Source organism: Lates calcarifer, linkage group LG4, assembly GCF_001640805.2.
Source record: "Lates calcarifer isolate ASB-BC8 linkage group LG4, TLL_Latcal_v3, whole genome shotgun sequence".
Lineage (NCBI taxonomy): Eukaryota > Metazoa > Chordata > Actinopteri > Centropomidae > Lates > Lates calcarifer.
This window is the reverse complement of record NC_066836.1, coordinates 19,483,319-19,506,989: the sequence shown is the minus strand read 5'-3', so window position 1 is coordinate 19,506,989 and position 23,671 is coordinate 19,483,319. Positions and strand designations below refer to the sequence as shown.

Genomic DNA, 23,671 nt, shown 5'->3' with positions numbered 1-23,671 from the left:
TCATGGCAAAATTAACTCCAGAAAATTTACAATGAAAGGATCTGTTGTTTCTGCTTGGTGACACACTTAGAGAGAAAATGGGTATTAGCGTTTATTTCACTTTGGTGAATTTCCCACAGTGGTTGAATGTTCATATATTCTCTTGGATGAGATTCCCCTTCAAGTTATATTATGTTTCATTGAACTCCTATTGAATCTAAACGAAATATACATTAGGAACAGCCCTCACTGTCAGCAAAGTCACTGCTCATGAGCAGCACAGCACAGAGCAAGTAAGCATGAGTTATTGTTAAAGATATATGCCTTATATATAATTTCCCGATCGATGACTTGGATGATTAGTGACATTCTTAAGAATAAACTGCAATTTCTGGGTTGTGGTGAATACAACAAATGCAATTTTTAACATCCAAGTCAAATTACCTTCATGACCACGAATGTGCTCTAGGGATTTGGAAATATAACTGTTGGTTTTTAAGTAAACTGTACAAGAACAAAATAAAACTGCTGCAAACCCCCCCAAAAAAGAAAATCAAAAATGTTGTACATATATTTACAAAAACAAAAAAAAGAGAAAAGAACATTCAGTCCATTGAGAACAGCACAGCTAAACAGAGAAGACAAAGACAAGTGCTTCTGTTAATGAGGTTCAATGATTAGAAGTCTAAGTCAAGGTTAAGTTCAAGTTAAGATGGATGACAACAGAACAGATGAGGATTGCTTTGAGGGACTGTGATGCTACCCAGAGACCAAGTGTACTCCTAAACTGGTGATACTGCTGACACAGGTGTGGAGTGTCTGTAGAACAAGGACAGTTTCTGGAATGTACTAGAGCAGTCTACTACATCCATGTGCATACACACACACACACACAGAGTCAGACACAAACATGGTCGCTTCAAAATAAAATGCCAGTCAGGAGGAAAGAAACAAACATAGCAGTCAAAGATGTAACAAAAAAAATGGTGAGTGCTGGAGAAAAGGTTAGAGTCCATTCTTCAAACTGTTAAAAAAAAAAAAAAAAAAAAAAAAAGGAAACAAAGCGGACCACTTATCTCCCCGGTTTCTGTTGGCTGCTCCGGCCTGTTCTGGTCAGTTCCCTATGATACACCATGAGCCACGTCCTCACAAATTTTACTGGATTCTCATTGATACTGCGACTCTTGACCACACAATGGGGTTTAGGGTACTACATGTCAGAGGTGGGTGGTGATTGGCAAATGACGAAGAGTTCTCGTTTTAAAAATTAGGACTTTCACGTGGACTTCTGCCTATAGTGAAGCGTCAAGTCCCCTCCGCTCTTCCAGATAAAATGTTTAACTGTTCGCAGGTCCATGTTGGGATCCAGAACCTGGTAGAGATAAAATAATAAATGAAGGTTAATACATGTACTACAATTAAGAATGAACTTATGTTAAGATGCACTGGCTAAGACTGTGTGAGCACCTGGTCTTGACACATTAGCTCAATCTTCTCCTCGGCTAGCATGGCCATGTCCTCCTCCTTCTCCTGCTCCCCGGGCTTATCGTTGGCTGTGGAGCTGGTGGTCTGCGACTCGTTGTCCAGGTTGATGATCTTCTCGTAAACGTGCTCCATCACTTTCCTCACCTGGAGCATGTCACTGGCTGAGAGACGGTCCCTGTAGAGCACACAGCAGGTAGAATCAGCTCTCAGCAGACAGGATGTAACATACTGCAGACCATCAGTACCCATGTCTGAATAGATGAACTGGTTCTCTGCTCAGTGCTTCACATATGAAAGGAAATACACATTTTTGCTGTCAGTCAAACTTACTTCTTTAGAGTTTTTGCACCCGAAGAAGAATGGGGTTGGAGGTAGAATGGGATTTTGTTGAACTTGGGCATATTTTTCTGAAACAGAAGAAGGATAATAATTATACAGTACATGTAAATATAAGGCATTAAGACGTAAGGTAGGTCTTAGAAAATAGGAACTTCAAGAAGAAAATTTTATTCTAGCTAACTGGGAATTTCGGGAGTTTAGCCAGGGACACATCTATTAAGAAAAGTGCAGTTACAAGTCAAAGCCACATGTTTTAAGAGTTTTTGAAGAATGAGTTGTGAGGCTTGGCTCTACAGGTGAGGAAACTCGCTATAAATCAATAGTAAACCATTTCAGAAACTACTCAATATCATGTGTTGATCTGAAGGCATCATGCTAAACTGATTACGTGAATTCAAAACACAGTCACCTTGGCCCCTCATTTCAATCTCTAAACAATATTCATGATTCTTGCATGTTTCTACATAGCCCACACTTCCAAATGCTTGTCAGCATATTGTGTTGCTTAGTAGCAAAAGCAGTCACACATTTTTATGTGAGGATACAAGCTGACAAAGGTTTGTCAAAAGTAGTGACAAAAGTATATTTTGTTGGCTTTTCTGAATGAAAGAGGCTTTACACACACACACACACACACACACACACACACACACACACACACACACACGGTCATTCAGGCCAAAGCTAGAATAATGTGACAGAAGACGGAGGAAGAGAAAGTGAAGGAAGAGAACAGATGGAAAAAGTTTTCACAGAGAAAGGAAGAGAAGAAGGGGTTTCGAGATAGAGACATGCAGATAAAAACACCTTCTCTGTCACTGTCACACATTTTCTGAAGACAGTGCACCTTAACGATATCTGTAAGAATACTCACATCTACAGTTATGTCAATAACCCACTGTGGGACTGTCTCATTCAGCAGCATGGATTCAGTCTCTCCACCTGAATCTCTACATAGCAACCTGAAGCACATAACACAAGACATCAGAAGCAAATAGGAGCTGCAGTTAGTGAGTCAACTTTTAACATTTCTATACAAATATAGAGTGATGATGCGGCGTTGCATTAAAAAGCCCAAGGCATCGCTCTGAATTTACATTTAACCTGTCTAGACAGACAAAAGTCTGAAAGAGAAAAATAATACCTAAATAGAGTTCTGCCTCCTGCTTCCCCGAAGATGACTGGCGTGTGTGGTGGCACCTGGAAATATCCGTTTCCTTTCTGGACCCTGTTCTCCTGCTCTCCGTTCACTATGGACACAAGAACACAACACTGCTGTAAGAAAAACTGGGACAACCAGCTCTCACGGACAACAGTAGGAGGAAATGAGCATGCAGCCCCACACACACACACACACACACACACACACACACACACACACACACACACACACACACACACACACACACACACACACGTGTTTGAGGCAAAGTAGAACAATAAATAAACACGTCTCTTTTGAGCTCCCTGATCATCACTGCTGAGGTTTGATTTAATTTTCTACTAATAGCTCAGTGAATGGACTGTCAGTCATCTCCTTACCATGGTTCACCTCGTTCTCTTCCTCGTCCATGGGGTTGATGCGAGTTCTGGGCCAGAACTCCAGCAGAGCCTGCAGCAGCAGTCCGCCCAGGTTCACTGCAAAGACCAAAGGGCAAAGTCATTCAATATTAAGTTACAGCTGTAGCTCCACACTTTTTAATATGTATTTGTATATAAAATGAAATTAGGTCAGATATCTTACACTTTGGGTCGGATCCATCAGAGCTTGAAAACCCTGCGTCCTTTGCAGACACCCAAGCAGCGAAGCAGTCGCTCTCATCTAATGTGATAGTCAGCATCTATTCAGCAAACAAACAAAAGGAGAAACATAACACACAACTGTAAGACCACTAAATCAAGCTTGGAGAGGAGTTTTGAGAGAAATGAAAACTTCTTGTATCACCAGGTCTGGCACTCACCCCAGTTTTCAGGTCAACAGAGAACCAATTTGGCACATAGACCATCTTGAAACGCTTTTTAATCTCTTCATCAAACTCCACTTTCCCCAAGTCTTCACCCTTGCAAGCCTAAAGACACAGATAAAAATATACATAACATCAATTCAACCTACTGATATCACCACATGTAAGCACCAAATAAGCTCAACTGTTCTTCAAAGTGGCCTCTGGTGTCTTTTTTTTTTACATCACAAGATTCACTCTGGATTGGATGAAAGAACAGCAGATGCAATCACACTCTAAAATACTTAAAATACTTGACTACGGCATGGATTTACCTTTAGGACATCCCAGAAAGCCACATTGTTGTTGGTATCTTTGGTGAGTATGTGCCTCTTGTCATTCAGAATGTGGCACTGGATAATACTGGCACCTCCTGTAAACACAACAGAGAATTTTACTTTAAAAAACACCAGAGAGAGTGATTTGGAGAATACTGTAGGTTCAGATAAAATAAAAAAAAAAAAAAGAGGTTACCTTTGATGACTTGCTCTGGCTGAGTACACAGTGGTGTTAGAGGGGTACTGCAGTCATTATCATACTCTCCTGATGATCTGAAGTTGTGCATTCCCTTTAGAGACTGTAGAAAAAATACACATGACATAATAATCATTAGAGATTGTCCTGGATTTTTATAATCATTTCCTCACTCTTCCTTGCAGCAACAGCTGCGATTAATGTAATGCAATTATCTTTTGTGTATCACCCACTCCATCACAAAGCTGGTTTAAATTTCTACACACATTACAGGGGGATTACAGCTGAAGAGCATTAGGTGTGGCCCCATGCATAAGTCTTTATCCACACTGTATTCCAGTCATTACGCTGACAGTTGCGCAGTGATCTCGGAGGTGTCATGCATGCTTACCCATTTATTAACGGATGACTTGGTGGTGGAGACCCAGATTGCTGGAGGTGGGTCAGCAGATCTGTCCAGTTCCATCTGAGCAAAAGAGAAAGACAGCAGAAAGGTTGAATGACTCCAAATGGTTAGCTATGAGCAGAAGAAATGAGGAATGAAAAGAGCATACCAGGGACATTATCCTAATTTTTTATAACCTATTATTAACTTTGAAAAATTCAATGCAGCACAACTTTCAATTAAATAAGTGTTGTGAGTACCAACAAAGGACAGATAAGACAGGCCTTAAAGAAAAAAAATCATCCATGTAAAGAGAGCAAGTAACATGTACCAAGCTGTAAGTGCAATAGAAACATATAATGCAGGTAAAATGAAACATAGATTTAACCACCAGACCCAGTTTTACATCAGCTTTGTGTAAAGACACCATCTGAAAGCAATTGTTAGCATACACACAAGACCAGTACTGCTTATCAATAAAAATGTTAAATAGAGAAATTACAAGAAACACAGAAAATACAAGGTTTTATACGGTTACACCAGTACTGCACAACAGAAAACTTGTTCCAGATTAACATGTACTGTGTTCTTACTTTGAGCACCGGGGCCTTTTCCTCACAGATGAGCACACGGATGTCTGGGTTACGCAGGTCAGTGCAGTAGATCTTTTTGTCCCTGCCTCCAGAATAAACGTGTGTAAAGGCCTCATTGACTTGCAGGGCCCACACGCCTTCATCATGCACCCGGTAGGTGGCAATACACCTCTGCTGGCCAAGCGACCACAGGCGGATAGTCCCGTCTGAACTACCTGACAGACACTGTGGGGAAGGAAACAGAAAGAAGCTGACAGAAATTCAGAGGGTTTTGTTAAAAAGCCACAAACAACTGTTAATGTCAGACATCTTAACTCACCTGAGTGCCATCTCGATTCAACAGCAACGACTTGACATTGTCTGTGTGACCTTTTAGCTTCATCAGTTTTGCACATGTACGAGGATCCCAAACTCTGAGAACCTGAGGTAAAAAGAAAGAAAGCATGAGAAGAAAGAAGAGGAAAGGAAAGGCACTTGATCACTGTCAATACACAAAGTAGGGAAACATTTAAATGAGAGTGTTTACATGTTTCATAGCAATTGAACTTTTCCAGTAGCCACTAGTTTGCATTATTTCTTAAATAATCTCATTAATATCCTCACAGTTGTGTGATAGCCAAGGGAAAACATCTTATGAGCATCAAGGAGAAACTTTGCTGCACATGTCAATTTTCCATACTGATGAATTTCTCTGAGCACTTTGACAATCAAATTGTTTAATATTAGCAATACTCTTGGCACCAATTATGTACAGAAATAAAAACCTTGCATGTTTACTCTGTACCTTTACTGACATGTACATGATCTAGAAACTAATATAAATCAAAATAAGATGTAAATGCTCAACAGTAATTCAAGAGTAATTTACTTAAGGTCTTTCATTTGATATTTTGCTTAGTCTAGTCTTAGTCTAGAATAACATATCCTGGATTAGGATGATGACATGACAGACAAAATATCTTACACTTAATCTATTAATTATGTTTCATTGACCCGATGTAATTGCACTATTAGTGTGTGTGTCACAGACCTTTTCTGTGGATCCAGATACAATGACTGTGCCCATCTGGTTCATAGCCAGACTGTAGATAGAGTCCTTGTTCCCACTCAGTGAGGAGGCTGTTGCAAACAAAGCACAGTCCACAGGTATAGAATTTCTTCCACTGAAAATATAAGCTATTACATAAAACTAGTCCATGTGAAAATGCACAATAATCAAAACTACAGTAGGAAGGTCAGAAACAGGCACTGCACTCATGAAAAAGCAAACACTACTTACTGGTAACAGTGTTGTTGGAAGCAGTGAGTGCTGTTAGTGTGTTTACATCCCAAAGAAAGATCTGCCGGTCCAGACCCGCTGATGCCACCAACTCCTTGTCCTTAGCGTAGGCCAAAGCTTTCACATAGTCCTTGTGTGTTCGTAACGTCGACATACAGAACCCTTTATGTGCATTCCATACTTTGACTGTTGTATCTGACGAAGCAGATATCACTGAAAATGGATGAAAATCAGAGAGAACCATAGAATTTAAAATGAAATACTGGAAACTATGCAGAATAGTGCCTTAATGCTTAATAAAACGGCTGTAAGTAATTAAACTCACATGTTTTTCCATTGCAACAGAGAACTATGTCATTAACCCAGTCTGTGTGATGCTCCATCGAGGCAATGTACGGGTCCTGCTGCAATGACATAGGGGAAAACTTAATATAAAAATGTCGACAGGTGAGGATAAGAGAAACTGATGCATCTGACAACACAGCTGGCCAATCATTAATGATTAATGATTTTTCCATTTTAATATAGCTTAGAAGAATGGGGGGTTTTACCTTGTGCTGGTAAACACTCCATATCCGGATGATAGAGTCCCTCCCAGCGGTGAAGAGCCGGTTCAGCGCAGGGTCTAACTGAAGTGCATTCACCCCATTTCGATTGTACTTCTCCACCTCATCTCTAATGACATAAGACACCTGAAACACAAAGAAGGGAGTGAGCACACCTACTTCCTTGTGCACATTTCGAAGCTTTTACACGTTAAGTTTCATGCACTTGCATTGTAAGGACATGCAAAGCTAGCTAAGGAAACATGTAGCCGAGCTACATGACATATATAGTCGGAATGAAATCACCATTGAATCATTTTAACAATGGATAAATTCAGTACTTATTACGTGCTTTGATTTGTTATCAAAATGTAATGGCAGTGAACACGGCAAAACCATCGAGACACGTACGTATTTCCAGCAATTAGACCGAGCCCAGATATAGCGTAGCTAAGCTACTGTTAACGCTGTAACAGCACAAAAAGCTGCTACGACAGCACACTAATCGTTGTTACTACCTGACCAGCATGGTAGCGGCCTTACAACGTTTAATATATGTGTGTATGAGAACTGTTTACAAAAGCATGTAGTCATTTAGACGCCAGCGTTAGCAGGAGACGCTAACAAGTAACGTAAGATAAGCTAGCTAGGTTAGCCGGCTTGAGTCATGTTTTTTTCGGACGGTTTTTGCTTTCCGTCAAGTCTCCGCAGAGCACTTTTTTAAGCTGACTAGCCTCGTGTTGCCGTTGCCAAATACTTGACAGTAATGCAACTATGATAATTTACCTGTACTTTTCTCCGCCCAGCAGCATTTTGCCTGTGATGCGTGGCCATCTTGCATGTTGACAGTCAATTCATGTGATGCTACATCCGGGAAACAAAGAAAAAATATGCACCTGAGCTTTATGGGCAATGTGGTTTTACATTGTCCTCCACTGTCACCGAGGGAAAGTCATTTCCCTCGAGGATTTGTTCATTTTCCAGGTGTCCGTTTTCAACACGGCCAAGCCCTAGGAAACCCGAGAAAGGTCTAAAATGTTTATGAGAAGGCATTTTAACATAATCATTCAAACTGGCACAGGTGCATATTTTGCCATTAGGCAACTGACCCTAAACTTAGATGCCCCCTAGTGACTGTGCTATAATGTTCAGATATAAAATCAAATTACGTTCTTATTCTAACATACATATATCAATACACTCTCAGATAGCGTAAAAAGTGCCCACAGTGCTTCTTTTAATACAACCAATGCTAAATGTGCCCCTGAATTGGCAAAGCAGGGTCGGGCACACACTCACAGGTTGGCAGTCCTTAAACAGAATAGCCTGGAAACAGGTTCATGGTCTATAATAATCCTCTTGTATCATTCTGTGACCAGGACAGTAGCTGAAGTTTCAGAAATACTGAGGTCATGAGTAAATCAAGTATTTTCTTTTATTTCTGAACATGAGAGCCTCTGCTATTTTAAGGCTCTCCTTATACTGTCAGGAATAAACTGAGTGTGAAAGAATACATGGGCACATGGGGGGTGGAACAAAACTTTGTAATACTAGTTTATGTTTTTAATTATGATATGTAAAATCTGCAAAACCGACCAGAGAGAAAAAAGAGCACACGACTTCAGTGGTGACTTCAGTATGTTGCAGCTTTGCACAACTTAAAAGCACAACTGGAAAGCGTAAGGACCTGGGCTTTCCTATATAGACAAGTCTGCTATTGGCCACTAGAGGGTGCAGAGAGACACCAACATTGTGGGTGAAAGTTACACAGCTGAGCGATCCAAAACCACTATCCCTTGCCCCTTTGTAAATATAAAAAATGAAAATATAATCACGTCAGTTTTAAGGTTCATTCAAGTACAACAGGATTTGATTCCAACAAGAGATCACAGAGCAGGTGATTTCAGTCATTCATTCATCTCTGTGCTTGACAGTGAAATAAATTGATGTAGGCCTTGGTTAGCACATGGCTACCTGTCTCTGAACTGCAATATTAAATTAAATGTGGTGTAAATGCAACATTAAATTGTTTATCTTGTGATCATAACAAACTCTAAACTAATTAGCATACTTTTAGAAGACCCCCACGTGTGCTCCATGTCCTCACTCTCACACAAACCTTATATTAGGTTACTTATAACGTTTAACATAAATATTAGACAAATTAAAGCGGCCTTTTAATGTCAGCATGTGGACGGTCACCTCTTTACCACATAGAACACAAAGTTCCCTTTTATTTATAAATATGTCCCCTCTGCTTCTGCCCAACTTTTAGTCACTTGGTGATGTGGGAAAACTGCCAGCTCTCTCTCTACATCCCTGTGTCACATATGAGTGTGACACGGTGCGCCTATAGGAGCTGTAATCCTCTGTGGTCCGGCAGCATCCTCCCTCCCTCGTGCTCTCTTTGCTCAAGGGCAAATCGAGGTGCGTCTCCCCCCCGTCGCCACGCAGCTGCTGAAGAGAGCGCAGCATCCGCCCCACTCTCCACGGCTCGGGACCTTTTCCTCTGTGGGATGAATACGGAAGAGGCACTCGAGTGGAACTGGAAGAAGACAACTTGCACGTCGCACCTGTGGCAGGTTTCAAAATGTCCAACGTAAGGTGATCAGACCTGTGGTGTTTGTCTAGAAGTCAGTTTTGAGTTTCCCGACACCTCTCCTGACACCTCTCTGCTGCCCTGTTGGAGTTTTGGTCCATGATGAAGCGGAATAAGCCTTGAACGGAAGACATGGATTTTGCACGGAGGGTTTGGCAGTTACTTCCTCTGAAACCCGAAGAAGATAACTCTGTAAATTATGCTGTAAATCTCAGAGTTTCATATGTAAGTACCCCTGTGAGGATCTTTACATTGTGGCATTAATGTTTAGCAGGCAGTGAAAGGTAAACAACTTCTCAAAAAACAAACAAACAAAAAAAATATATATATATACATATATATATATGTATATATATATATATATATATATATATATATATATATATATATATATATATATATATATATATATATATATATATATATATATAACTGTTTGCTCTTCTGCTTTTTTCTGTTTTCACTTCACGTAACCTGATGATGATGATGATGAGTTAATGGAGACTTTCTCCATACAATAAAACATATTCATGTTAAGAAGTTATGGTTTAAGCTATTATTTAAAATGTTATCACAGCCCATATTATATCATGAAAACACAAAATAGCAGAAAATGCATAATGCAAAATATCCATTTAATGTTTTATTTTGAGTGCTGAGCATTAAAAGCTTACACTTAACTCACTTTCATCATCTCTCACTGTGGCAAAATCTGTTGCAAATACCACACAGGATGTAATGCATTTCTAATGCAAAAATGTACTGTTCCACAGCTTTTATAATTCACTGAAATCCAATAGATAAAACATAATATATAATGATAAGTGAGGAAGTGGTTACATGTCTGAGGTCCATTTTCCTTATATGATAACATCTTAAACTAGAATGTGACACAAAAAGTTGTGATTATCTTCTTGTCTAACGTAACTCATGATTAGTTTTAAGGTTCCACAGTTTTTGGAGAAGGGTTCAAATAGATGTAAGCATCTGTAACAGTGTAGCTCATAAAAAAATCATTTCTCATAATTACAGCTCTCTAGTCGTGTTAATACTTTCACCACTGTCTCGTTTTGTGGGTCTATACCCTCTGTAGGCGACGTATTTAAGCTATCTGCTGCAATTACATTGAAAGGTTTTTGCGAAGGAAGTAGGTCATCAGTTCAGCCTGTGCACCTGGGATCACAGTGTGAAGCTCTGAGAGGTCAACCGACATGTAACATTGTCCTGTAAGAACACACATTATGTACACTTTGACTCTCAGCCTGTGGTGGAAGTTTGTTTAAAAACCTTCTAGTGTTTGTAGTTATGGCCAAAGTCTGTCTTGTTTAATTTGCTTGTTAGATTCAGTATTTGAAGACAGTATATCAATTCCTGATATGACTGTATATGGCGAGTGTCTTGATCCATGATTTAAAAAAGGAAACAGAAAAACTGAAACAGATATATAATAAGATATATAATCTAATCAGAAATGGAAAATTGAAATAAAAAAATGGGAACATGTTAATAAAGCAGTCCTGATTAAACCACTAATTTGAGATTATATAATCAATCACAGTGAGTGAACAGAGACTGAAATGCTTGTTATTATTCTACACCCTGAAATAACCTTTTTACCTGTCTAACCTCATAAATCCAGAGAAACACAAAAACCCTAATATTTGAGGAAAAGTAACACAAAAGCACAAAAGTTACGACATGGCTTTTACTACAGAGACATTTTATATAAATGTTTGTGTGCATGACAATCCTGTGTTATATTTAGCTGAAGTTTCAGTAATAGGAGGCCTACATAATACATAATGACTATAATGACGATGAGGTGATCACACTCATCCTATTTTAGAGACACAGTCTGTGACATTAAATCCAAGACATTCACAGACACGGAACACGTTTCTCTGGCTTTTTAAATTAAAAAACCTCAGATAAGAAAAATCTGTGAGAGCTAATCAGAGGAAATTTCAATCGCTAGTTAAAATGACATTAATGATAATCAGGTGCCAATAGAAACTACTGACATTGATAAGAGCTATGCTTGAGAAATAACTTAAATGAAGGAATAAAAATTGAGAATGGGGTCAGACCATGTGTTAAAATAGAGTCAGGTGATCTGGTCCACAATCAGAATAAAGTACAACAAGCTTTGGTTTGTCCCTCTGTGGTATCTAACAGTAAGTTGACACAGTAAATCAGTTAATAGAAATAGTGAGTGTAACAGATGTGGAAAACAAACAACAGTCTGGTTGTACAGAGGTGACGCTGCTAAAGACCAGCAAGAGTCACTTGAAACAAGGGCAGTATTTGATGGAAGATAGAGTAGCCTAAATCATCTCAAATCATTCTTTATACATCAAACTCTGTTAATAGATGTTTGGGAGTAGTGCAGGAGTGAAAAGCTGTTTAAAGCCTGAGGGAGCTGTACGCACCCTGATAAAGTGACACAAGTGATGTCTGAAGGTTAAAAGTTTCAAAATGGCTTCTATAGTCTGCTCCTCTTCTCTGCTTGAGGCCACATAACTAGCAACACTTAAATTTCTGACCTAATTGTTGGTGGATGAGTGGCATTGTGGGTAATGTTGGCACCAGGTTTTGACAAGAAAAAAGAGAGTGTGGGATATAGAAGATGATATTGCTGGTACTGCTGCATTTATTTTGATACTTAATGTTAAATCAGTGGAGTATCCTTTTAATATGTTAACACAGGAAACACTTTCCTAACAGCCAGACAAAGGGAGTAACACAATCATGAGTGGAGCTGAAGTGACGTGACAGATTTGTTGAGCTGCAGCGCTAAGTTACAGTTGTATGTTGCATGTATTTCAGAACAGCCTTTAGATAGTTTTTTCATTTCTACATTTAAACATCTTATGAGAGAATAAACTTAAATGATCTGACTATGATACTGAAAAGTATTGTCTTGTTCAAAGCCACTTTTGGTCACTGAGGTTAGATTTCTTATTAATCCTGTAATTGTTGTGCATTATATTCAGTCATTGAGACTCATTCGTGTTTAAAGGAACCTCTTCACCTAAAATCACTTCAGAAAGAAGTTAGTGTAGTAAGTCTTGTTACCACATATAATCAAAGTTCATCATCTTTAGAGTTTCATAAAATGCAGTTTGTATGGACCAAACGTCAGCAAGAAAACCAGGGAGCAGGTGCTCTTTCTGTAAAATATAGATACTGTACTTTCAAGTGACAAAATATATTGTATATTTGAATAATACTCTGAGTCTACAATCTAGTTGACTGTTGTAGTTGATTGTGTAAATATTGTTTACTGGTTCATATCATAATCCGTTTTATCATCATTATATAATTTGTCAGTCATCTCTATTAACACAAAAATACCTAAAGCAGCTTGACTGTCCCTTCAACATTAAATGACAAAGCGGTTAAACATGCAGTTAGTGCTTTATTGTCATTTTTGGAGCACTGATGAGAGATATGTTGAAAAATGACAAAATTATTTGAGTGTTTTAATTTGCTGTCCAGTCCACCTGCTGTCAAAGCCAGGTGGTGGACACGGAGCAGCTCGACGATCAATCCCTTGCTTGTGGACACACTGGTGGATAGCTGATGAGCCTCACTCTTAGCACAATGTGATTTGGTTTTTTGTTGGGTTTTCTTTTTTTTCAGTTTTCATCTATGAGATTTTAAAACAGTAGTAGTGTAGAACACGTGTGAAGTTGAGTGTGTGTGCGTGCCTGTCTAAACTGCCAGTCCGCGGTGCCACTCTACTTTCAATCTAATTATCATAATTATTTGCAGTGATGATGACGATATCACATCTGGCTGTTTTGGGAATTAAATTTCATTCAACTAAAATTTTTTTTCCCCTGTGCTGTCTAATTCTTTACCACCATTTCCTCTCTCAAGTAAGCTGGCACGCAAACTGAAACTGTGCACCCTGGTAGATATTCACTGTGAATTAATAATATACTTATGCAGTTTGAATATGAACACTACAATGTGCAAACCATCGTCAGGGTTTTTTTCCTCTTTACTGTCCTGTACTGTTACCTTTTATAGAAGAAATACTGGGACTGCTTATTCATCACATCCTGTCTCGTCATGACAGAAATATCATCGCTTTGAACCTGTTTATCTGCTTTGTGACGTTGCAAATGGACCTTAACCTATTTATTTTGATAGCAAATAGGAAAGCACTGGATTCAGTATATGAGACGAGCTGATCTGAGATCAACCTGGGCCAAATAAGCAGATCAAGTGAAAGCAGATAACTAGCGTCTGGCTGGACGTGTGAAGGGATCAATGCATTTCAGGACAGGAGGAGATGGAAAACTCACAGAGCTTAGTCAATATGAAAAGGATACAATGGTATTTCTCTGTCAAAAGGGGAACATGGAGATGTAATCCTCTCTTTGGAAAGCTTTTTCAGTTATTAAAATCTCAGACTCTGTCATTGGCTAAAGCGAGGGAGTGAATTTTTGGTAGTGGAAAGGCCTTTGGTATTGTCTTTATTTAGAGAGTGGCTTTTGGTCTCTGATCAGAATACCTGCAAACTGTCTTTGCCAATAAGAACAAAACAGATGTGCTCCTTTTTGACAGATTTTAGACATTCACTTCTCTGGTACAAGTAACGTGTCACTATCTTAATCAAGCAAGAAGAATGTCGAAAATTGGATACAATGATACAACTAAGGTTTTTATGCCTAATGCAGTTTTAAAGACACATATTTGAAAATCTTATAAAATTACTTAAAATGTAGCAACATGCACTATTAATTTGATGGACCATAATCTCACATTGTCTACTGGAATCTCACCACATTATCAGGCTACTGATCAATATTTCACTATACTGACACCAGACAACTTTTAAAGCATCTTAACATCTGAATTCTCTATAGTAAACTTTAAAAAATTCTTTGCTTAGATTTTTTTATCATATGAAATCAACTCAGTGGGACTTTTAGGGTTCACTTTTTCCATAAAACTGCATTAATCAGTATTTGTATGTGAACAGTGGATGAAATGATTGTGTGCAATGTGAAGCAGTCACTTTTTGGAGCTTTTTAACTTTATATCAGCTCATTGTTTTGGTTTTATAAGTCTGCACCTTCTTTGTGTTTTTTCTCTTCACCAACTCTCACAGCTGTCAGCCTCACCTCTAACCTCAGAAAGAAGCTGTTTTCTTATAGTGTCTATCATTCTTCTTGACAGTAATTTTGTTATATATTCTACATTTTGGCCCTTGTCACAACTGAGATTTGAAAACGTGACAATGCTCAGTTTGAGAACATCAGCACAGAGCTAAACAGTTATGACAGGATATATTGGCAGGTTGAGGTCCAGACCCTGCATTTTCCTTCAGTTCAGCAGAGGCAAACAACAAGTGATCTCCATGCTAAATCATCGCTGGTGAAAACCCCTGCTCAGAGCTACAGACTGTGGGCTTAATCCCTCTGACTGAATATGGCTGCCCTAGTTTGACAGAGACAGTTGAGTAACAGAAAGCTGGTGGTTAGTGGCAAGGGTAAAGAATTTATATCTTGTCTCTGGACCTCCCTTAGTACCATCTTCCAATCGAAGAGTCAGAGGCAATCCAGCTTTTGACTTTAGCTTTTTATATTGCAATTACACAGTGTTTGAAATAGAGAACATGAGAGCCCTTCAGTTTTGTGTTATGGGACCATTGGGCTTTCCTTACAAGAGATTAGAGATTAGATTATTTGCAGATCCCATTCAGACATGTTTTTTTACAGAATCACTTTTATATTGTAAGCATTTTGTTATTATGAGCATAATTTAATCATTCTGATGGCAGACATTTCTTTTTGTGAGAGACTGAGACAGGTCTGGCAAAAACTGGTGCATTCTATGTGTGCCCATTCATTAATGTCCCTGGGTGGTGGTTGCTGTTGTTGTTTTTTTTTAATATATGCAGGCTTTAAACCTGCGATACTCAGTTTATAGATCACTTTGTGCAGTGCAACAGACTGTAAATACAACACTGACATACTGGAATTATTGTAACCTTATAGAGTTGATATGGCTCGTGGGTTAAGTTTACCCACTAGCCACTAACTTTGTCTTTTAGCTGTTTGGTGCTGAGCAAGTACAGCACAATGGGTTTATCAGCGTTTTTTCAATGAAAATAGCCTACTGCCACTGGAAACTACACTAATGAGAGCAGTTGGACAGTGTGAATTGTGAACATAACTAAAATAATATGCTAAGAGATGGTAAAATGAGCTATGGGTGTTTGCCAGAGACACGCCAGCTCCACAAAGTTGAGGGAAATGCAGAGTTTGGTGATCATTTGTTGTGTACAAGTACAAGTACAAGCATTATACACAGTAATTTGATCTATTATGATGAATATTAATTAAATTAGTTCTAAGATTCCTTAAATCAATCAAATCAACCTTTAATTTGCTGTATTAACTGCTGAGAAGATATCCAAGCAGCTAAGTTGTGGTCTTCCATAAGCCTCCATCATCTAATTACTTGAATCACTAATACCATCACCTTTTTTTCTCACCTCCCTCCATCTCCGCTTTTCCTATGTCCTCGCCCTCATAGCTGTAAGTAAATTCTAGCACAGGAGAATCAGGATGAAAAGATGGCAGCCATGCTGTTACCAACGGGTCCTGATGGCTTGCGGCGGTTCACTCGCGAATCCTTGGCTGCCATGGAGCAGCGGATTGCGGAGGAGCAGGCCAAGAATGCCAAGGGTTGCAAGGAGGCTCAGAGGAACACAGAGCCACCCAAACCCAGGGCCGACCTGGAGGCAGGCAAGCAGCTGCCACGCATCTACGGCGACATCCCTCCAGAACTTATTGGGGTGCCACTGGAAGACATTGATCCTTTTTACTACAAGAATCAGAGGGTAAGAGTTTTTGTCTCTGAGCATGTTGAGTGGTGGTCAACAGCTGGCTACAAATGCCTTGCTGTGTGTATTTATATAGTCTGTACTAGTGTTGGTTAAAGTTTTGTGTGCATACAGAGAAGTCACCATATTTTTTTAGAACAAATGTTTAGGATCACCCATCCCTCTGTGTAATATATTTACTTTGATGCCTCAAAGCAGTGAGTGAAACAGAGCAGGACAGACTGAGAAAGTATAGTCCTCAGTCAATGATAACATTTAACATTCTCATGGTATGAATTAGTCTGTCTCACAGTACGTTCTGACTTCCTTATCCTGTCTCTGGCCGTCAGCTCCAAGCCCATTTGTTTACACTGATATCATAAATCTTTCAAAGCAGGTTAGAAATCTGTAGTTATACAGTAATTTATGAAAACAGCTGGACAATATAGATTTTAGGGGAAATAAATAGTGTATTGGGGGGAAACTTTTTTTTCAGCCGTGGATTAATAAATATTTGGTGCTCTAGAGAGCTCTTACAGGTAACACAGATAAACTACAGTGGCCGTATTCATGGTAATGAAGAAATATATTTACATTGATTTATTTTCAATAGTTTTTGGTTCAGAGGAATAATCTGTATCGGGCACTGACTGCACACGCAATACTTGTTAGTAGAATTACTAACAACTAACTCATTGTTGGTTTTGTACCTTTTATTTTTTCGTTATAGCTTTACTGTTTCAGAAGCATCATGGATATCACAAATAATGACTATGATGTGTTGAGGGGAAGTACTCTGACTGATCTTTTGAGCACTATTATTTATTTAAGTTAGACTGTATGAGGTGTTGGGCCTCAGTTTGCACCTAAGTTGTCCATGACACAAATGCATCAATCTTTGGTGGACTGTTTGTACTCTTTATTTGTCCAGAACTGTGACAGCTGTGACATTACTGACCTGATGTTTGACATTTTTTAATGAGTAATGCACATGATTATTTTGACAGGTTGAACAGGTTTTGTTCACAGTTAATTACCAGTTTCTGCAAATGCACAAAACCATCAACTCTTAGAAAAGTTATCTTATTCAATTCATGTTATTCTGTATTCAACTGATGATAAATTGCAGGCATCTGACTGGCATCAGTGATCTAGTGCTGCACTGTGTTGTCCTAAGCTTACCTCAGATTTGATTTACCCATGACTTCTATTTTACCAATGTACTAGATGCACATTAAATGATCAATACGACTCATATCTGGACTTGTGAACATGATATGGTTGTTATCCTCCAGATCAGCTGATGTTTTCACTGAAATCACAATGTGGTGTTTTAGAGCAGCTAGCTGAGGCGAAACTGTGACTGCATCTCTTTAGATCTCTTGTGGACACAGAAATAGGATTAGCAAGTTTTGATTTGCAGAGTCGGTAGATCAGGCTGCTACCCATTAATGGGCCGCTTATGGAGAGATGAAAAAAGACGTGGCAGTCATTCTCAGGGTCTCTTTGTTTTGGCATGTGATGCGCTGCTGGATGGGAGGATTATCCAAAGACGAAAAAATATTTAAATAAATGCCACATCTGTTGGGGGAAAGGTTCAGCCTGCTTTGGAGTTGCCTCCATTATCTCAACTGGCCTCGCTCTCGGCTGCGTGTATGGACACTCGCTGCTTTCTTGGAGGCAGAAGTGCTTATGGTGGAAGTTTACACAGATGGTAGACAGAGTGCTAGACTCAACACAGCAGCTATAATATCATCCCCGCTGGGTAAAGATAACAGATGAACTGCGGAGCTCAGAGCTGCTGTCGAGTTTTCCTGCAGAACTAACAAAAAATGATGGGAAAATTTGGATATTCACATTCAGATGGCTTGTTACAATTTGTTTTATTTACAGATTGTGAACACTAATATTTGAAAGATGTGATTTTTCTTTTGAGTAATTTCTGTTTTTTCTTTCTTTCTTTTGCAGACTTTTATAGTACTTAACAAAGGGAAGGCCATCTTCAGATTCAGTGCCACATCTGCACTTTACATATTTAGTCCATTTCACTTCATCAGAACAATTGCCATAAAAGTTTTAGTCCATTCATATCCTTTTTGTTGCCTGGAGCCTGTGTCCATTCCTGTCACAGCCATGTAAAATGGTTGGTTCTTTCTTAGCAGATGAATGTACCTGTCCCTTTAGTTTGTATGATTAAGGGTGATATTAACAGAATTAGGAATACAGCAGTGAAATGTAGATGGGGATTAAAGAAAAGATATGAGAATATTTAATTGCAATAATCAGACAGCCTGCTGAGAACAAAACCCTGTGTAATATTTCCACCAAAATACTAATTTCATGTCATATTAAGTGTAGAAACCACTCCTTGCATCCCATACTGGCGGATAAGCCAATTTCTAATATTTACCGATTTTCACCCAGTAGGTTTCTATTGGATTTTTCCATAGTCCCATTTTTGAAACAGCTTTGTAATGGTCCTCTCTGGCTTCGCAAAACAAATCCCCTCATATCCCTCTTTTAATCTCTGAAATGAAATAAGAGCAAGGAGATTTCACTAGATTTCCCATTAGTTCTCAGACAGCTGATGTGTACTTTACATGCAGGATGGAATCTTTCCTCTCGATCGCCACTAGATTACTATTGATCAATCATCTATTAGTGCATCTATCAACTGTCATTGATTATCTGAAACTGAAACATCACATAAATAACTGTAACATACTCTGCACTCCAGACTGAAAGGAGTCCTAATACCAAAGCTACGTGTTTATTTGCAGTACAGTTTACATTATGTAAAGTAATTTAAAGAATCTCTTTGGATGATTATTTTAATGACTTTGTGATAATTTTATCCAGAAATGTTTTAAAATTAAGATCTATTTTGTCTTTCAAAATTGGCAGTTGACAGTTTGTTATGGTTTCATTAATCCATAAGAGAGAATGATATCACTCCCCTGTTTAATATTAAGTGGAATTTACTTACATTTTCTATAGTCTGCATTTGCTATAGCTGTAATGCCCTTGGCACACATAATGACGGTTTATCCTAATGGATATTTTTCATAGGATTATGATGAACGTTGTGATTGTGTTGTATCTGTGTCAGTTACAGTTTGTGTGATTTGCCAAAAACTGTAACTGAATATAAATAACCATTTCACAGTACACTTTCCTTAACTTCCTCTCCACATTGTTTAGCCTGTTCATAATGTTCACTATACTGACCAACTGTTTCTTCATGGCCATGTCTGATCCGGCTCCATGGACCAAGTACCTGGAGTAAGTGTACAGTAAGCTGTTGTCTCATCCTAAATAGTGTCTCTGGGACAGAAACTGTGCTACATGTGTTCTAATGTGGAGCTTTGCTGGGGTTTGTTGCTTTATCAGTGATGACTGAAGAATCTGTTCACATGTAAGTAATATGATGCATGTAATATTTACTGTGCTCAGAATGCCAGGTGTGCATGTGTAAAAGAAAGCATGCAGCGTGGAATGAAAATCACCACCTAAAAGTCCTCTTAAATATTGTGCTATGCATGATGAGATAAGGCTAAGTTGTTATCATCATCAGTGGGTCAGAGACATTTTAGCATGCAGCATGATATCTGCACTAGCATGACTTTTGATTTGTCCATTTAGTTTTTGCATTTTTATGTTAAGTTAATGTGTAATACACGTGAAAAAATTAGGTCTTTTTAGACTGTATGATTTTTGTACAGATTAAACACACAAGATATGGTGATGATTAGTGAGATTTAGAGATGATGGTATACAGATTTTGTTGCCTTCACAGTTCAGCCAGAGCCAGGCTAGCTGTGTACAGTCTATATGCTAAGCTATGCTAACTGTCTACTGAGAGTTGCCTTATATTTTCACTTGAACTGTTTGTTGTTGTTGTTTTTTGTGAAACTTGAATGTATCACTTGTTTGTGTGCTCTTATGTTATTTATGTTCATTCATATCCTACACACAATCAATCAATGACATAACTCCTCAGTAATTATGTGACATTCAGTGAATTTTTGTGTGTTTGAACATTATTCATTTTTTTGGCTTTCATGGTCAAGTCTAATTTCAGTCCTCACTGTTACTTTTCAAATCTTTTCTTGTGTACTTAGATTATGTGCTAACACAGCATTTTCTTCCTCCTCCATGATTTTTTTCTAGGTATACTTTCACTGCCATTTACACTTTTGAATCAGCGATAAAGATATTAGCGAGAGGATTCTGTCTGTTGCCATTTACTTTCTTGAGAGACCCGTGGAACTGGCTGGACTTCACCGTCATTGTCATGGCGTAAGTAACAATATCATGGTGCAGACTGTCACTCTCACCTGACATTTATTTTCCATTTGCTGAGGTTATGTTCTGCAGAAACTACCTGAGAAATACCCAATTAAAAAAGTCCAAATGAATTCAGTGTTTAGCTTCTGTGTTGTGGACAGTTTTTGTGCACACTGTAATAATGTGCAGCACCAAAATCTCCTCCTTCAGTATTTTGTAGTCATGTCAAAGTGACCGTAGTCAGTCAGTCATCCCGAGTGGTGATTTGAAACACCACAAACGATAAGCCTGTTGTGGAGGTCAGGGATCAGTGTGCCATGAATCACTACCCATGATGCAGGTAGCAGATTAGACATGTGACCCCTCGACCCTGCTGCTTTGTCTGAGACCAATCATCCTGATAGAACATTTGCTTTTGTTTGGAAACAGTGAGACAAAATCACTTGTACTGGGTGTACTCTCTCTGAAAGCTGTCATTACCTCCAGAGATTAATTTGTTTTTGATTAATTATGGGTCAGTCAGTGAATTCATCATTTCTTCTCATAGGGACAAACAAATGCCATTCTGTTTTTGTTTTTTTTAAGCCGAAGAGACTAAAACCATTATTTTATCTTAACAGCTGATCACTGATGATTACTACCTACAGAAAATGATCACCCAGTCCTACAGTTCCCCTCAGTTTAATGAGTATTTTAGCATCTTTTAAGCTGTTCAACAACAACCAATCAGAGGCAGAGTAGGAGTGGGTCTTTGGTGGGGAAAATATAAAGCTACATGCTTTTTAAGGATGACTGAACGAAACAAAGACACTGAGCTGATTTAAACAACTTTTAGTAGAAACCCATAATGTTATTTGATTGATATTTATATATGAGGACATGATATACATACTGTTAACCCGGATGATCTTATAGAACACCTTCTTTGTTTAATCTCCTTACTCCTCATATAAAATTCCAGATACCTGACAGAATTTGTAGATCTTGGAAACGTCTCTGCATTAAGAACCTTCAGAGTACTAAGAGCCCTGAAAACCATCTCAGTTATCCCAGGTAAGACGTCGATCAGATCAAGCCACCTGGCCACGTTTCTGTGTCTCATCTCTTGTTTCCAAGCATGCCAGCAAGGTCACTGTAAAACCACACATTCAAAATACTGTCTTGTCTGTCCATTGAGGTCTGAAGACCATCGTCGGTGCCCTGATCCAGTCTGTGAAGAAGCTGGCAGATGTGATGATCCTAACTGTCTTCTGTCTCAGCGTGTTCGCCCTCATCGGCCTGCAGCTTTTCATGGGGCTCTTGCGACAAAAGTGCGTCCGTAGCCTCGCACACTGCATCAACTCCTCCTACAGCCCCAACGCATCCTTCATATGTAACAACAGAACCTGGAGCTCCAGGGCAGACTTCCTCAGCAGTGAAGGTCAGCCAAAAACAAAACACGCTTCAAGTTCACCCGCGGACAATGCTCTGAATGCTGTATAGTACCAATATTATCCAGTGATGTTCAAATGTAATTTTCATCCTCCTGTTCCCTTCTCCTTAGATAATTTTTACAAGGTTGAAGGAGCGAAGGATGCCTTAATATGTGGATATGGAAGTGATGCAGGGTAAGTGAGTGTCCTGCTTACTGCTTGTTAATCATCTCCAGGCTATTACATAATAAAGTGTTTAGTGTCTAATGGCTTTTGATCCTATGCATGTCATGTGTGTAATTGGATATAGTAGCTTGAGCACCAGGCTCAGTGCAAATAGTTTTCACAGAACAACAATAGATCATACACTTTAGGCTTAACATTTTCAATCTGTGACTTAATGTATAGAGGAATGATGCGTAGCGTGAGACAGGCTGTACACAAGACGACATGTGGTGTGGATAATCACCCCGGCTCCACTGGAACCCTTGACTGAGAAACACAGAGTTGCCAGCTGGAGGGAGGAGGGGGGTCTTTGGAGATTTCATCATCTCAAAAGCTCTATAACATGATTAGGTTAACCAGAGTGGACTGGATAATTTCCAACTGATACTCTGTTATTGTTAAGAGGGGACACCAAACTGAACTGTCTTCAAGTCTACAGCTGTTTTGATCTTTGTGATGTATGAGTAACACTAAAACTGATCAGATTTTTAGAAAAGCCTCAGTCTCCCTGGTTTTCTCAGATGACATGTCTGTAGATATAGACATACATTGGTGATATTTTAGCTGTAAAGTGACAGATTTTGTTCCCAATCAAAGGCACAGTGTGAAACCATCCAAATATTGCTACTCAGCCTACAACTGAATAATCCTATAAAACCAAATGCTTTTGAAACAAGCACAACAGGATGACTCTGCCCATGCCAGGCCTAGTTCAAGGGTTATACTGAACTAAATACCCATCTGTGTGAATCTGAAATCCTGCAGCTTCAACAAATGGCTTCCATGAGGTGCTCTTGTTAATGATACAAGATAATGGCTGATAGCAAACATCCAAAAATGGTCATGATCATATGAAGCTTTTGCAGGGTAGGGAAGTTTTTCTTACACTCTCTATACTGAACTTGTTTATGTTTTTTATCTCAGTAGATGACATGAATCAAATAATTATAGACCTATTTTACACAGTCCCTATAAAAGATCCTTGGGGTCACAGAAAATGATTGCATTTTTATCGCATCTTTAACTGTTTTACCCACCCCCCATAAACAAAAAGATTTATTGTTGAAGTCAAGCATTTCGAAATTTCAAACATTCACTTCTCCATTGTGAGGATTTGCTGCTTGTTTCATAGTTTCTGTAAATCTGGCCTCTGTGAAAAATAATTTACGGTGAAAGGTTGATGGACTCCTTTAGATAACAGCAGCATATTTCTATTCTTACTGTT

At 38.8% G+C, this 23,671-nt stretch overlaps 2 protein-coding genes across 3 annotated transcripts in view; one reads left to right on the top strand and one right to left on the bottom strand.

The window, feature by feature from the left end:
- Positions 1–78: 78 nt before the first annotated feature.
- LOC108883905 (WD repeat-containing protein 48) lies at positions 79–7,955 on the bottom strand. 2 transcript variants are annotated; one of them, XM_018677473.2, is made up of 18 exons: positions 7,869–7,955; positions 7,089–7,229; positions 6,863–6,941; positions 6,538–6,750; positions 6,289–6,377; positions 5,578–5,679; positions 5,259–5,483; positions 4,672–4,746; positions 4,281–4,383; positions 4,082–4,179; positions 3,765–3,872; positions 3,548–3,644; positions 3,346–3,441; positions 2,948–3,053; positions 2,678–2,765; positions 1,795–1,871; positions 1,447–1,639; positions 79–1,351 (listed from the first exon to the last, which is right to left on the bottom strand). In XM_018677473.2, exons 1-18 carry the CDS (start codon positions 7,914–7,916, stop codon positions 1,256–1,258), a joined length of 2,034 nt encoding a protein of 677 aa, XP_018532989.1. In that variant the 5' UTR covers positions 7,917–7,955; the 3' UTR covers positions 79–1,255. The 2 variants fall into 2 exon arrangements, with proteins under 2 accessions (XP_018532989.1, XP_018532990.1); XM_018677474.2 differs by having other exon boundaries at positions 6,863–6,938.
- Positions 7,956–16,013: 8,058 nt separating this feature from the next.
- The window catches only part of LOC108883904 (sodium channel protein type 4 subunit alpha B), a 31,467-nt gene continuing 23,809 nt past the window's right edge, over positions 16,014–23,671 (top strand). Inside the window, exons 1-7 of the mRNA XM_051070152.1 lie at positions 16,014–16,540; positions 18,491–18,609; positions 19,715–19,804; positions 20,693–20,821; positions 21,771–21,862; positions 21,987–22,229; positions 22,353–22,416. Of these exons, the coding sequence (XP_050926109.1) occupies positions 16,274–16,540; positions 18,491–18,609; positions 19,715–19,804; positions 20,693–20,821; positions 21,771–21,862; positions 21,987–22,229; positions 22,353–22,416 (1,004 nt within the window). The 5' untranslated portion in view covers positions 16,014–16,273. The remainder of the gene's footprint in view (positions 16,541–18,490; positions 18,610–19,714; positions 19,805–20,692; positions 20,822–21,770; positions 21,863–21,986; positions 22,230–22,352; positions 22,417–23,671) is intronic.

What these genes read in the sequence shown, in the direction of transcription:
- LOC108883905 (XM_018677473.2), bottom strand. Translation starts at nt 7,916, where the DNA reads ATGGCCACGCATCACAGGCAAAATGCTGCTGGGCGGAGAAAAGTACAG. An exon ending in TTCCAACAACACTGTTACCA is followed by an intron (nt 6,378 to 6,537) that starts GTAAGTAGTGTT and finishes TGTTTGCAACAG; the next exon opens with CCTCCTCACTGAGTGGGAAC. An exon ending in AGAGAACGAGGTGAACCATG is followed by an intron (nt 3,054 to 3,345) that starts GTAAGGAGATGA and finishes TTGTGTCCATAG; the next exon opens with TGAACGGAGAGCAGGAGAAC.